The sequence below is a fragment of the Leptosomus discolor genome, chromosome 17, assembly GCF_034619465.1.
Source record: "Leptosomus discolor isolate bLepDis1 chromosome 17, bLepDis1.hap2, whole genome shotgun sequence".
Taxonomy (NCBI): domain Eukaryota; kingdom Metazoa; phylum Chordata; class Aves; order Leptosomiformes; family Leptosomidae; genus Leptosomus; species Leptosomus discolor.
The window spans coordinates 9887275-9903267 of NC_141407.1; the positions used below are offsets into that span (position 1 = coordinate 9887275).

At 40.7% G+C, this 15993-nt stretch overlaps 2 protein-coding genes across 4 annotated transcripts; one reads left to right on the forward strand and one right to left on the reverse strand.

Annotated features, from left to right (window-relative positions):
- Positions 1-2159: 2159 nt before the first annotated feature.
- Positions 2160-14145, reverse strand: DPM1 (dolichyl-phosphate mannosyltransferase subunit 1, catalytic). Of its 2 annotated transcripts, XM_086474637.1 has the most exons (9): positions 14038-14145; positions 13066-13165; positions 10986-11019; positions 8795-8871; positions 8660-8685; positions 7599-7694; positions 6045-6113; positions 5657-5771; positions 2160-2544 (listed from the first exon to the last, which is right to left on the reverse strand). In XM_086474637.1, exons 1-9 carry the CDS (start codon positions 14142-14144, stop codon positions 2440-2442), a joined length of 729 nt encoding a protein of 242 aa, XP_086330763.1. In that variant the 5' UTR covers position 14145; the 3' UTR covers positions 2160-2439. The 2 variants fall into 2 exon arrangements, with proteins under 2 accessions (XP_086330763.1, XP_086330764.1); XM_086474638.1 differs by lacking the exon at positions 6045-6113.
- A 144-nt stretch (positions 14146-14289) lies between these two features.
- MOCS3 (molybdenum cofactor synthesis 3) lies at positions 14290-15702 on the forward strand. 2 transcript variants are annotated; one of them, XM_086474636.1, is made up of 2 exons: positions 14290-14379; positions 14413-15702. In XM_086474636.1, the coding sequence occupies exons 1-2, from the start codon at positions 14290-14292 to the stop codon at positions 15700-15702; spliced, it is 1380 nt and encodes a 459-aa protein (XP_086330762.1). The 2 variants fall into 2 exon arrangements, with proteins under 2 accessions (XP_086330762.1, XP_009944708.2); XM_009946406.2 differs by having other exon boundaries at positions 14290-15702.
- Positions 15703-15993: the final 291 nt, after the last annotated feature.

A 15993-nucleotide genomic window follows, 5' to 3' on the forward strand; every position in this document is an offset into this window, starting at 1 on the left:
AGTTATCTGCAGCCCAGGCCCCTGTTTTTTGAAGAAATACAGTCTTTTTGCTGGGAAAAAAAAACAGATGGTTTTAATGGTATATATTGTGAAGTATGTCTGTGTGTGTGTGTATATATATATATAAATATATATATATAAATATATATATATAAAATTCCACTAACTTGGGGAAAGACTGCATGTTCTTAATTCTGCTCCTCTCTACTGAATCCATGTTAGTTCCTTTCAGTAGCGCTTTCTACAAGTAGCTCGGGGCAGGCTATTGAAATCAGTTTCACTCTTGTGACCTTCTCTTGTTTCAAGAAGTGTTGTAGTGTCTACCTGTGTCCTGATGCCGTGAAGCTCTTTTTTTCATATCTTTATAGCACTTCTCTCTTGATAACCTAAATACCATTTCCTTTAAGCACAAGAAGAAATGTTACCTGTACCTGAAAACTGAATATAGCCCAGTCACATTTCAAACTTTCACATATAGGAGCGCACGTAATAGGCCATGTATTATGATCCTAATTTATATGTTCCTCCAAACACGACCACATAAATAGAGAAATGAAGGTAATTTACCAGGTAATTTTCATAATTAAAAAGTAGGCATACACATTCTAAAAACTAAACCCAGCAATTAGATCATGAATAATTCATATAATGGACTTTAGTTAGATATTGTCGCATAAAAGTCTGAGAAAAATATGATCTTGTTGAGGCTCGACCTGTATTCCAGCAAGTTTTCAGTAGTATGTAAATTTCAATAAACATCTAAACCCTCACTATTTGGTCATTAAAAACTTGTACCTATTTTCAACTTAAAATGTTGATTTTAGCCATGAAACCTCCAAATGAAACAAACAGATGAAATGTATTCACTGGAGACTTCAGTGGCCCTTTAGACCCAGATATTTATTTCTGTATATATTATTAGATCTGATTAGCCTGCACCAAATGAAATTATATATAATTTGCTAGAAAAGTACAGGCAAATGTCACAAAATGTACAGTTACGTGCAGCTTCAAAACGTACAGCTACTTTTTTTTATTTTAAAACAAATGAAATATGAAACATTTGCTCAGAATAGTCAGAAAATGAGAAAAATACCAGAATCTGTACAACTTCACTAAAGAACAAAGGAATCTCTCTAAAGCAGTCCACTAGAAAATAAGCTTTTGCTTTAAAGTTCTATTTAATTATTTTTGTCACTGAGTGTGATAAATAACTATCTGAAATATGAGTGTATCATTTATCTACAGACTTTCTAATTTATTTTTTTTCAATATTAACAACTGTAGCTAGTGTACTAAAGCAAGGCAGACAAACACAAGCCAAACAGGCATAATTTTTAAGACAGTTGTTGCTTTTCCTCTCCTACCATTAATTTTCTGATACAGGTATCCACAGAACTACTCTTCCCCCTGCCCCAAGAAATATTAGGACGTATTTTTTCATATGTATAAAGCCATTATCAGAATATTTTCATCCTCCTGCTTATTTCTTCCCACCTCTCCCCAAGCGCATATTTGATTGCAAGAGCTTCATAACAGAATTCTGAGTTCTGGCTATATGAAACCGTGACACAAAACCCAGTATTACTCTGTCTGTACTTTGTTCATCAGGATCTGGAACAAATACAGATTTTACATTGTAAATTGTTATTTGACAAAAGAAAAATTTCTCAAATGTCTTCAGTGAGGTGAACTGGGTCTTCTGTTACCCTAAAGTTGGGTGAGATGTCATACTCCTGTTTTACGGATTCTAAAAATGTTTAGTTTCTAAAGAAAATAGGAAAAGAGAATCATCTGCTTCTGGACAAACCCACAGAATACAAAATTATTCCACACATACAATCCTCTTTCTTATCCAAAGAATGTTCCTTCTTTCCAGTCTAGGAGCACTTTTACAGAGAACAACTCACTGTACTCATCCTTATTTCCTCTTAAGCTACACAGGCTATTATCAGTTCTTTAGAAACCGTTCTATGTATCTGCTATATATATGTGCTGAGGAAAGAAAGGGAACTAATTGGTATATATTTAAAATACTATCTGCAAACCACAGAACAAACATAAGAAATTCTGTAAATTTTTTTAGGTTCTTGCTTGTCTTTATTTCAAAGTAATCTTTAGCTTCTGTTGAATAATGATGCATTTCTAAATTCAAAAGATCATTTAGCTTTGTGTTCTTTATTAAGACTTCATTATTTTTACAAAAATAGAATAGAGCATTAGTCTTTATTATTTTTTAGTTTAACATACAGTTCATTTATTTTGAAAGGAGCATTTTGGGCACAATATATTTAGTTTATATTGGTGGTTCGTTCAATTGTTAGTTTATAGCAGGTCTTCTGGTCACCACACAAATTCTCAAGCTTCTGCTATTATATACTAAAAACCACACAGATGTCAGAAAATGTTTTTCTAAAAAAGTTAACTTAGGATAAATTATCACGTTGTAGCAAACAAGGTCAAGAGTCCCTTTAAGAAGGAGACTATTTCATTGCCTCCCAGTTTAGATTCTCCATAGACACGGTCCACAAATGAAATAGGAACCTGTTGAAACAAGCAAAACTATTTTTAAGGTTCAAAACCTAAACAATCAGAACTTCTGTAAACAAAAGAAGGGCCTTTGAACCACAGCATGTTTAGACATGGGAAGAAGGCAAGCACCAGACTGGCTTCCTTTATGCCAGTTCTTACCAGCGGCTTTAATGATGCCTCATAGCTAGGGAGCGTGAAATTATTTGGTTTATCACCTTTAAAGATGATCCAAAGACATTACTCAGTGGCTGGACGATGCATCAGTCAGAACACACTTAACAGCTTAAGTGTACTAAAAGTACTAAAAGGCTGGAGGCTTAAAATGAACCTTGGCCACTTTCCTCGTTAGCTAAATTCAGTACCGTTGTGTCAACGCCTCAGGAAGGCAAAAATCTCCCGCCACCATGAAACAGCATTCTGCTCAACCTCACTGGCTAAAAGATGGCATCCAAATATGGCAGTGGGTGCGTATTTTACAAGCAATATCTGTCTTTATCAGTCTGTCACCATTTTATAGATTATTTACAGGATTAAAGGGCATTTAACACTAATTTTGGTTTCCTTACTGAAGTGATCATACTGTCCAGATTAACTCACTACTCATAAAATGCTAGGAACATACTGCTTTGCAGTAATTTGACCATGTACAAATGACACGTGACAGGACATTCTGCCAACACCGTATTAGAATATTCAAGAATTTCCATAGATGTTTGTATGCAAAATTGAAATACTTCAGGAGCTAAAATAAAGAATTGCATTTGCAGAAGTCATTGAAAAAAATGGCTTAATGTTCTGCTGGCAGTTTCAACCAGATATCATCTGGCAAGTGGAACACAAAAATCACCACACCCTTGCATCTGTGCCAGGACTGCGGATTTCTGACAATTCTAGCAGATCGATCCATAGCAGAAGAAAACCCAGGGCAAGAAGACAGAAGGAAGACACCTAAGGCGGCATGCAGATCGACTCAACAATGACCGGCTTTCTCAGTAGAGTCTCTCTGATGATCCCAGTAAGCATCCCAGCAACTACAGAGCTGATCTATGGGTAATGGATAGGAATTACTGAATACGTAGTCAGTGCAGGACATCAGAAGTGACATTTCCTGACCAGTGATGGAAGAATGGTTAATATCTCATCTAGTAAGAGGTATCCAGTCTTTCCCTTCAGTATAGGGATTAACCTCCTGTGTTGTTTCTGGACTTTGCCTTTCTTGCATAAGAAGTTCTATCATTGGTCTCAAAAGAAGCATTTTCAACAGGGTGTGCTACTTCTCACGTATGGTAAAGAAGTACAGCAAAATGAAACAGAGGTGCATGCAAGACTATTCAGGTATAGCTTGTGTCAGTTCATCTCATCATCCGTTTGTTCCTTGTAGACTGGCAGGTCGCAATCTTCATTTTCAACTTTGCTTAAGAAATACTTTTCCCCTCACAACTGTATCTACATTTCACAACTGCATAAAAACTCCTGTTCTGCCTGTAGAGTTGCAACAACTGCAGACCAGGAAACAGATGTGCAAGTGTCACCTCTTCTGGAATTTTGATATTACTATTTCGATAGTTATAAAGATCCTAAGTATTGATTAGGAAATACTGTATCAATGTACACGAAAAGTAACGGAAAATTGTCCTGCCCCGGGAAGTTACAATACAGAGATGATACACAGAACAGTAAAGATACAATAGTCGTATTTATAGGTAAGTGTCAGCAATCTGAACACTGTCAAGGTATCACAAAGGAAATCTTAAAGACAAGGCCAAAGCAGAACAACAAAGCAACTTTAGAAAGAACTCTTCCCACATGCGAGAAACAAAGGAGGAGGGAAGAAGATGCTTACTTGAGAATGTAACAGATGAATTGTGGAGGATGGTGTAACTGACCCACCACAGAACAGAGCCCATGTCAACACCGACTGGGAGACATTAGCCCTAGTGCAGACTGTCTGTCAGGCTTTGAACCAGAAGACAAGTATCTTAAGTTTGATGCCTTACAACCAGTAGAAGCATGTAAATAGATCAGTGGTGGGATCAAATGCTAGGCAGAAAAAAGGTCTTTGTAGCAGCCTGAAGAGGTATAAGCAACCCTAGACTGCATTTTTTTAAAGCCAGAAAAGTATATTTTATTGTTTTAAAAATGGATCGTAAATAAAAGCTCATCTAACCCTAGGTTTCAGTATCTGGATGTATAAAAAGGTGAGGATTTAATTCAGCAATATTAGAAAGCGGTACGTGAATGCAGCTGGATGTGAAGACCAAAGAAATTAGGGTCAAACTGCAGCTACAGACAGGACAGTGATGTTGCTCCATAAACAAGATAGGTAGAAGACAAGAGCTTGCTTTATTGTGTGGAAATACTCTACCCGATGTTGATAAAGAAATGCAATATGTAAGGTTTAGAGAGAAAAGTACTAGCAACAGCATTCTCTGGCAATTCACCGTCATGAAAATGATGATGAAGAACTGGTTCTGAGATGTGGCTGCAGAACGAATTCCAGTGAATCACCTTAAAAGACAGCAGCAAGAGCAATTCAGTGAAATACAAAAGGCAGCAATCAGACTGCTAGAAACATAGGATCTAACAGGGTTTTTTGAGTTCTTTTTCAATGAATGTAGACAGCACATTCAAAGAGTTTAGAAGCGGAAAGTTTTGATAGCTGGAAAGTTGGAAAATAACAAGGCAATAAATGACAGAGAACAAAAGAAACCTGAAATTGAATCAGGTTGCTGGAGAAAACAAAATTATTTGAAAAGACCTAACTAGACATGCCTGTACAATATGAAGGAGGAAACAAAAGGCTCAGAGCAGCTTCATGGTGTATTCTGACTTCCTTCCCTCCTTTGAAGGACCTTGTAAAATTGTATGCAGCTAAAGAAATGGCAACAGGCAGAGGGAAGGATCCGCAAAGCATACCAGCCAGGGGAATAAGTAACTGGAATTTTAGATCTGGTATTCACCTGAAAAAGTTGGAAAAATAGGGTTCTACATACGTCATTTCTTTACACTGATTTGAAAATCTTGCTGCTTCTTGAAAGCACACAAAGCTTCCTATGCTCCCAGTAATCCGCTCCCAGTAATCCGAAGTGAAAGCACAATGTACTTATCAAAACTTTTACTATACCTCTCCGATAGTATATCCTAACTGTCTAGCCCGAACAATCATCTCCATCTGGAAGACGTATCCTTTAGAAACACATTTTTCCATTAGTTTCTGTAAGACTTCTTTTCTGTATAACCTGTAAATGATTACAAAGAAAATGAAACCTGAAGCACAACTTCTGAACTTCAGAAATCAAGATAGCGTGTAGGAATCTTAACTGTAGTCACTCATAAAAAGTCTTTCACAAAGTCATAGGAGCAACAGTTCTGGATATTTAGCCTACTATGTCTTAACATCCTTTCCAAACAGATTTCACAGTCCTCAGTAAAGGTCTGTTCTTACTCCAGTTCCTTGTTCATCAGTTTCTTAATTTCAATTAAACTTTATGAATTGCAAACCAGTCCCATACCTGAAACTCCCTGTCAAGTCTGATGCACCTGGTCTCAGCAAAACCTGAGTTATAAAATTGGCCCCACGACTGTGAAAGAAAACATGAATGTCAAAATTGCTCTGTACACCATTCCAAAAGATCAAGCAGAATTTCTAGAAAAATAAGTAAATATCATCCTACTAGCAAAACCCCCCAACTTTTATTGCTTAATATGAAACAATTATATTTCTAATATGTTTTCACTGCTAGATTTGACCAATAAATCATAGAATCATAGAATCTTGAAATCAAAACCAAATGCTTTGTTTTTCAAACAAATGATCAGTAGCTTATTGAACTTCTCTATGAAGGAAAAAACAATGATTTTTAGAAATTAGGTTTACAGTCTGGTTCTTTATGGTACAACTGTCGGTTCTAATACAATACAAAAGAAATAAGTTTGACAACAATCAAAGCAACATTCTTCTTCCGACTAACATTCACTGTAAGCGGAGAATAAAAATGCTTCCTGGACAAATGTGAGACCTAGGCTTCGAAAATCAAGTTTCAGTTTTGGTTTACACTGCTTTCATAGTATGATAAGGATAAGCTCCACTGATGGAAAACGTTGTGAGACGGAACAGTCAGTCATGACTGTCTTGCTGAGGGCTCTATTACACTCTGATAAGATGTGCAAGTCCTTCACCTTGTCCAGTGTGATGTAAAGGGATTCCTCTGTAATGTCCATTTAGCTCTCTTCCCTTTTTTGGGTGTATATTTTACTTAGATTCACAAAAAGATAAGCATTTATTCCAGCCATTAAAAACCAGGAGAAATACCAATACAGTCTCTGTGATACCATCTCCAAATCAGTGGTAACACAACTTCTGGCCCTAATTCTTTACAGCAACAAGTTAATTAGCATTATCTTACGCCTATTCTCTTAAATCAGGTCTAAGAGAGAAAGACTATACAGAAACTTGTGACTACTTCCTCAAAATCTGCAAGTCCCTGTAAACCAGAGATGCCAGCCTCCATACACTTAGACAAGAGTTATCCTCTTTGTGTTTGGGTGAAACCTCTCCCTAGTGTTCACTGCACCATCTTCCAGGAAGGTCTAAGTAACCATTTATTGACATTGATCGTGCCAGATAATTCCTAACTTAGGACAAATCAAGGTGTCAACAGAGGGGTTTAGCAAGTGATTTACAGTTTAGGGACAGCAAGTGATTTACAGTTTAGGGACGGGGCGTTCACAGCTATTAAAGCTGACTGAATGGCTCTTTGAAACTTGACATAGTTTAGTTACAGGCTCAGCTCATTCTTTGGATGAAAGGCTGTCCCAACTTGACGCCACACAGATTTGTCCACTGATCCCACATCTCAAGCCTAGTCAAATAGTTACATTCTTTCTTGGATGGTTTTAACCAAAGAATCTGCCAATTAGGCACACTTCTATTATTTAATATAATTTTGCAGTAGCCAGTACTAGTGACTAAAGACTCAATTCAGCTCACACAGGTTGAGTTGAGTACTTGGAATTACTATTTCTAAATAACAAGTTTATGTATAAATATCTAGAAAAATACTAACCTGATTAATTTTCTTTTCAAATCCCAGCCATATACTCCTCCATTTCCTTTATATCTTGTTCCAGATACAATATCAAAATTGCCTTCTCTCTGCTTTCTATAAGCAATTGGTTTTATCAGAAAAAAACAGGAGGAATATTTGTATGAAGGTAGTACAAATTTCAAAACAAGAACAATGACTCTTTTACTACAAAATCTGTATTTTACAAACATTTGAACAAGTAAATAGAGAAGAGAGGAAAGCAATAGTCACAGTGGTTATAAGCATTATGCATTGTAAAACCTGTTAATTGTTCTCTTATAAAGAGCTATTTCAGGGAATCTTAGGATTATCTTTTACGAGCTATGTCAGAATTTCATAGACTACATAAATAATTTATAAAGACTGACTTGCGCATTTTTAAAGCCTCTCTCTAGTATTAAAGACAAAAAGACTTGAAATACAGATTCTTAAATATTTAAATTACACAAACCCCTAAGAAGGAAAAAAAATCTGGACCTATCCTTAGTCCACACCATGCCTGACTGCTACAGAACCTCACCTAAATTTTTAGGCTTCCAGTACTACTAAGCAAGAAAGTGGAGAATTACGCAGAGCCCTGCCCTTAGTCTCCAACATAATGGCTGTTCAGTGTTTCTCACAAATGGAAATGTTTCAGGGAGGTAAGAAGTAGGCAAAAGGGAGAGAAGGATTTCACCAGTCATTGAGGACATGGTCCTCTGTTCCATACCCTACACACACACGTCATGAAGCAACTGGAATGAGATGACGACGTTCACACATATGCTCTTCAAAGCCGAACAACCATTACAAGGGAAGTACTGAGCCACACGTGTTCTCTGTTACTTTAAACGAGGGAATTTTTGCTCCAGTTAGGAACTAATTCTTTTTCTCGATGATTTTGGGACAAATCTAATGAGGTCAAATCACTTTTATTTGAATTCTTGCCTTACCAATTTTCTTACTACAGCTAGACTGCTATACAATATAAATCTTTCAAATATTACTACGCAACAATAAACGATCAGAAGCCATTCTCTCATGCTACAGTCAGCACCTACCTGATAAACTCTGGAATAAATTTTGGCTGAAATGGAAGGAAAACAGATCAGAAAAGAGAAAGGGGTGGGGGTAAAAAAAAAAAAAGAAAATTTAATTATAACAGTTTAAAAATACAGTACATAAAATACACTTACATGGTGAGAGAGGTCAGCATCCATAATAACAATAAAATTCCCAGTGGCGTGCTTCATTCCATGAATATAAGCAGTGCCTGATGAAAACAGTACAGAAATAATTTCCCTCACTACTTGAACATACACAATCTTCTAGCCAGAGTCTTCACTTATTTTCTAAAATCTCTAGGTTGTATTAGAAAAGGATCAACTAAAAACTCCTAAAATTTATTTTTAAATGATGTATCAGTGGTCAAACGTTAAGATTTTTTTTCCTTTTCCATAAAATTTCAGCAGTAGATTTTACAGATATAAACCTTGGCAAACCCTACCACACTAGAAAGGCACAGAGAAACATGGCTTGGTAATGGGACACTATTTGAAATAACATTTCCAGAAGTGCCATAGGCACTTGTGAGCCATAGAAAAATAGGACACAGGCAACAAAATAATCACCGAGAGTTAAACCCCCTTGCTTTCTAGACTCGGGATCTACTGCTAGTAGTACGCAGATTTTGGTTTGTGCTCCCTGACACCATGAATTACATGCTGATACCTAATCTGAAGAGTGTCTTTTTTTTTTTTTCCTTACTTTAGATTTTGTTGTGTTTTATTCATCCTGTATGAACAGGTGTAGCTCACTTGGTAAGAGCTGGAACAAGTCTTGCTGTTACAGTTTTCCACCACAGTGCAAATTTGTGATACGAGTCGTATCGTTCAAAGAGAGCACTGCTTCCAAGGGCAGTACAGCAGCACAGCAGAGATTAAAAACTGGCACGTACTCTTCACTGGTCCAAGTTACTCTTGAGTCTTTTTCTTAACTTCATAACAAATACATAAAACTGAGAAAAACCCCGCACTCAACTGATGTCCTTAGCAGGCACTCTCACAGGAAACTAAACTGGTTAATGAACAGCCTGTCCTTTCTTTTCCATGTTGTTTGCACAGTTACACAGTAGGAGTGTCACAGATTGGTGTATTGTGCATGAGTAGTAGATATGGTACGTGAAAAACTTAAATTCAGTCAGTTCTAATCCACAATACTGGTCAAACTAAAACAAAGGATGAAAAGGCAGAAAACAAAAATCGAGATATGTAAGCTTTCTGAAGTTTCTTAGATAAATAAGATATGTAGGAAAAGAAAGTACAGAAAGGTGAACACCTCAAATGTTTTACCAGCACATGGAAGTGGGGGTTGCTGAGACATTTAGCAAGAAAGGCAGATACTGATTAACAATAAATCAAACACGGTGTTGCATTTTATAATTTTCTCCATTTCTGTTATAACAGAGGAGGAACAAGGATACAACATGAATCTTAACAGATGGAAATATCCCCACTTTATTTTAGCAGAGTTTCCATACTACAAGTGTTAATGTCATTTATGACTTTATAGGATATCTGCTTTTTTCTAAAGCAAATAATGACAAACTTGACTACAAATTCTGTGAAATATGGTCAGGGCTATAAAATTGCAGCCCTGCATCATTCCATGCAAAAGACTGGCTTCCGAATTAGCAGGATTTCTGCAACACTAGTAACTTTTGCAACATACTTCAAAACTTTCAATTCATGCATCACTTAGTCGATGAGACAATACTTTAGTAGTTTGAGTGCTGGACATCTGTCAGATATGTATTTTTTATTTAATTATAGTCATAATGCACACGGAAATGGGTTAACTGTCAGGAGCTCTGTCCAAATACGTGTCAGGAAAACATCCCAGCCTTCTCTGGAGATTGCACAAACTATGGCCCCATTTCTGAAGCATCCTGCACGTGGGTAGGTTGCACAGAAAGTACCACTGTCCCCTCTGGATCAGTAGGTTCCACACAAATATAGCAGCTACTCTTGTAAAAAATTACTTTTTTTTTTTTTCCTCCTCAATGTAGACCCCTCATTCTGTACGCATTGAATGCGGGGTGGGAGGGCGAGAGGCAGGAGGATGTTAGCAGGAAGGCACTGACGTACAGAACTGCAGTGACCACAGTTTCCAGCTTTGAGGTTGTGGGGAACTTGTTACTGTGATTTTTTAATGCGTGTGGGTTTTAAGCTTGTTCACTTACAAAAAAACTTGATGAAAACATGTATTTCTCCTTTTGGGCTTTACTATGATTTTTCTCTGGAACTTCACATACTGAAATCAAAGAATACAGCAGATTTTTAAAAAATTATTATTTTTTTTTTTAAATTACAGTTAATAAGTACTTACCAAGGCCTAACTTTCTTGCTCTGGGTCTCAGAAGCTGCAGGATACATTAAAATATACATATATTACTTGAAGTACAGTTTTTAATTCATTTTAGTGACACCTTAAAATTCGCTATTTTCAAGGTATAAAAATACTTTACAATGTACTTTTCATTCTTAGAAATCTAAATAAAATATAAAAATAAATGTATCTGTCAAAATACAGGAGAAACAAATAATTACATTAAACAAGTATTTATCAGGTCATATTTAAAACCAAACCCCTTTTAAGCTTTGCATAATAGTTCTGCAGTGAAAAACAAAATCAAAAGCACTATCTTAGTAACTAAAGGATTTCTTCAAATTCCACTATCTGAAATACAGTTACAAACCTGACCCGTCTCCCCAGCGCCATTCCTTTTAAGGAGTGACAAACACTAACAACAAGTATTTTGGCGAGTTTCCCAAAGGGATTTAGCACACTTTTAGTACTGAATAGAAGTTTCAAGATTTTCATGGGCATACATGTATAACCCATGAATAACGACCCCATAACAATGTACTGATCTTTCAGAATACGAGCGACCAAGCTTTAAAACGGTGTCAAGCGTCCTCAGCTGCAGCAGGGCCCTGCAAAGCGCAGGGGGAGAAGCGGGCACCACCACTAACAGAACAGGAATCTGACTTTTAGATCCTCATGACAGTAATTTAACTTTCAGCTCCTCCTAAGGTGCCTTTGATGTACATCAGCATTTGGGGAGGAGCGGGCAGGCATTTAAGCAGTCACCCAAATATACTTCCGAAACAAATTTTAAATCTCACTTTTAAATCTGGGCTAATTTTGATGCATTATCTGAGCGATCATAAGTACTCTAATTCAGAGGAGGACAGGGATATAAAAGAGTCAGTAATCATTAGTGCTTCTGCTGATTTGTTATGGTCGTTTCTGAGGCTTTTTCCCATAGATTATTTTTTTCCTTTTAATAAATAGTTAAATTTGAATATTTAAATAAAAATCACTTTGATTCTTCATCTACTTCCTTGTACATGTTGGCCTCTCAGTAAGTCAACTACATACCCTGTTCAGTGAGCGTAACGTAGCAAGCGAGAAGCCCCATGGAGTTATTTAGAAACCAGAACAATGATTTTGCTCAGGAAACAAAGAAAAGAATTTCAGGGTTTTTTTTTTTAAAAAAAAAAAAAGCAGGAAACAATGAAAATTGACCTAATGAGAAATCACAGCTGATTTACACTTCTGCAGGAATATCAGAGTGAGCCAATGGCAGTGCCTCCACGTAAGTCCACTCCAGTCTGCTTGGCTCAGCCCTGCTGGAGGGGGGCACACAGTGATTAAACTTCAAATCAAAACTCTTAAGCAGTGAGGAAGGCTGGCTAACCATCTTAAACTTCTTTATTACTAATTACACAGTAGTAGATTAAAAGAGAGCCTGACACTGCTTACTCTGACAAACTGAATGCTGGGGTTGTACACTGTTTGGTGACAAAGCTTTCATTGCCCTCCCCCCCCCCCAAAAAAAAAAAAAAAAAGGCAAAAAAAAAAAAGAAAAAGGCTTTGATGACTCATAAAGCCTAAATAAATGACAGTATCTTGCAGTATATAGAGCAATATATTAAAAAGAAAAAAAAAAAGGTCCTGTTATTAAGGAATGCAACTAGACAAATTAAAAATAAATCACAGGACCAGACTAGCTTTCATCTCTCCAATTTCCCTATTACTGCAGTCACTTAAAATGAAACAGAAGTTTATCCAAACCTCATCTCTGCCCCAGGCATGCTCGAAGTTCACCAACAGTCGCTGTTCATTACTCAACAGCACACAGCACTGCACAAAGGATTGAAAACTTTGTGCAAGTATTAATTCGTGATTCTGCCTGCGAGTTCATAATGCTGCTGTGCAGCTGCGTGACTGCGTCGTGACTTAACGTCTGTCTCAAGTGGCGTGCAAAACTTCAGTAAGTTGTTTAAGGATGTAAAGAGGGTGCAGAGCCCAGGGACTCCATTCCAGGTCTCTAAGGACCTTCAAGTACTTTCCAGTACAATAAGAACAAAAAAAAAAAAAAAATACAGACTGTACAACTCACTATTTTATCTGATCCATAGATCTTTTCCAATTGTTCAGCAATTTCCTGTGTCCCATCCGGGCTTCCATCATCTATGATGACAATTTCAAAATTGTTTCCACTGAAATGAGAATTATTTTTACATGAACAAATGGAACCCCCAGTTTCACTACCTATGTCATTCCGAAAGGCACGAAACTGGAAGAACAGAACAAAGCGATGTTCTGAGTTAGACACCCGTTGCAGTTACTCTCACAGCTCTAAGACTATGCTTGTCGCGATAAAACGTGACTCAGCGTCGCGATTTCACGTCTCAAGCCGCAAATGCTCCAGAGCCCGCTGCGGCAGCGCGAACCTCGCCATCCCCCGCGTCACCGGGGATTCAGCGCCCGCCTTGCAGCTGTCAGCCGAGGGGCTCGGGTCCCTCCGCGCCTTCAGCCGGCAACGCCGCCGCCGGGCGCCGGCGCGGAAGGGATCCGGGCGCACGCCAGGCCTCCGATTAGAGCAATTTCGGTTCCCTAATTACCCTGGGGAAGAGCTGCGCTTTTCCCTGCGGGTCACGTACATCCTGATCCGCCATCGCGAGTGAAAAACGTTACGTATCTCACAGCGCGGATGACGTTACTGCCTTCCTAAAATGTGACGTTATTTTGTAAATTTTACGGACGTGTATTTCCTGGCTCCACAGAGAGCGGGCCCGAGCTCCGCAGCTCTACCGAAACCCCCCACCGAGTGTTTAACCCCTCCGCGCCCGCCCCTACAGCCGCCAGCTCGACCCCTGCTAGTACCGCAGCTTTGCCCCGCAGCTCCGAAAGCCGCCACCCCTCGCCCAGGGCCCGCCGGCTCCCCCCGCCCCGCAGAGCGGCGGCCCGCACCGCAGCCGGCCCGGCCGGAGCGGAGCGGCGGAGCTGAGCGCAGCCCGGCCCGCTCCAGGACCCCAGGGCCTTCTGCTCCGCTCTGCCCCGCGGCGCCCCCACCCGCCGCGGCCGGTACCTCTCCCGGAAGGTGCGCGCCAGCAGCCAGACGACGAGGGGCAGGTTCTCCCGCTCGTTGTAGGTGGGCAGCAGCACCGAGAACTTGTCGGCGCCGCCGGCCGCCATGTCGGCGCGCTGACGCCCCCGGAACCGGCGGGGACGCGCCGCAGCCAATCAGTGCACGCGGGGCGGCCGGAACCGCCGGAGCGCTGGGGGCAGCCGGCCGGAAGCGGAAGGGGCGGGGTCTGCCGGGCTCGCTCCCCTCTCGGCCATGGCGGGCAGTGCGGAGGCGGCGCGGTTGAGCGCTGAGATCAGCCGGCGGGAGCAGGAGCTGTGCGGCCTGCGTGAGCGGCTGGCCGCCGTCCTGGCGGGAGGGGCTGCGGGCGGCGGTGAGGCCGCCGCGGCCGCCGAGGAGTGTGCCGCCGCCTTCCCCGGCGACCTCCCGCCGCTGCCTGCCCGGGCCTCTCTGAGCCCCGCCGACATCCTGCGGTACAGCCGGCAGCTGGTGCTGCCTGAGCTGGGCGTGCGGGGACAGCTGCTCCTGGCCCGCTCCTCCGTGCTCGTGGTGGGCTGCGGCGGCCTGGGCTGCCCGCTCGCCCAGTACCTGGCTGCCGCCGGCGTCGGCCGCCTGGGACTGGTGGATCACGACGTGGTGGAAACGAGCAACCTGCACCGGCAGGTGCTGCACGGGGAGGCCCGCCGAGGGCTCCCCAAGGCCGTATCTGCCGCGGCAGCCCTGCGGCTGCTGAACTCCACCGTACAGTACGTGCCCTACTGCGGCGCCCTGAGCCCTCGCACTGCCCTAGCGCTGGTGCGGCAGTACGACGTCGTCGCCGACTGCTCCGACAATGTCCCCACCAGGTACTTGGTGAACGATGCCTGTGTCCTGGCTGGGAAACCCCTGGTGTCCGGCAGTGCCCTCCGGCTGGAGGGGCAGCTGGTCGTGTACAACTACCAGGGAGGGCCCTGCTACAGGTGTCTCTTCCCCAAGCCCCCTCCACCAGAGACGGTGACTAACTGTGCAGATGGGGGGGTGCTGGGTGTTGTGCCAGGGATCATGGGGTGCATCCAGGCCTTGGAAGTGCTGAAGATCGCTTCGGGAATGGGTTCCTCCTTCAATCAGTTCATGCTGATGTTTGATGCCCGTGAAGGGAGATTTCGCCACATCAAGTTAAGACCAAAGAAACCGGACTGTGCCGTTTGTGGTGAAAACCCATCTGTCACCTGCCTTCAAGATTATGAGGCATTTTGTGGTTCTTCTGCCACAGACAAGTGTAGGACTTTACATCTGCTGTCCAGTAAAGACAGGGTATCTGTAGAGGAATACAAAAAACTGTTGGATGAGCAAGTTCCCCATGTGTTGCTAGATGTTCGTCCGCAGGTGGAAGTGGATATCTGTCGCCTGGTGCATGCTGTCCACATTCCCTTGAGTAAGTTAGAAGAAAAAGATGAAGAATATCTGGAATATTTAGAAAAAAGGATTTGTGAAGAAAAGCAGAGAACTAATGGCCAAACATCTTTTCCTGTATATGTCATTTGCAAATTAGGAAATGATTCCCAGAAGGCTGTAAGAATTCTGCAGGAGTTACCTGTCAAAGAGTTTGGTTCTGTGTTAGCTAAGGATATTAAAGGGGGGCTCATGGCTTGGGCCAGTAAAATTGACCCAACATTTCCTCAGTATTAGAAATATAAATGGTGAAAATAATACAAATTTTCGTAGTAAATTCCATAGGGTTTCATCTTCTCTGTGTAATGACTGTGTTATGTTAATAAAATAGGGGAGAGAAATATCATGTTGCCTTTTTTAATGGATTTTTTTTTTCCCAGAAAGTTATGTATTTTTGTAGATGCCTGATTATTTTTATAAAAATGTGATACTATCCATGGAAATGGGAAGAAATGTGTTTCTTGGTGGTTATTTCATAGTGAAATAATGGAATAACTAATTTATTGTGCGTGTGGTGATTAAGAATGA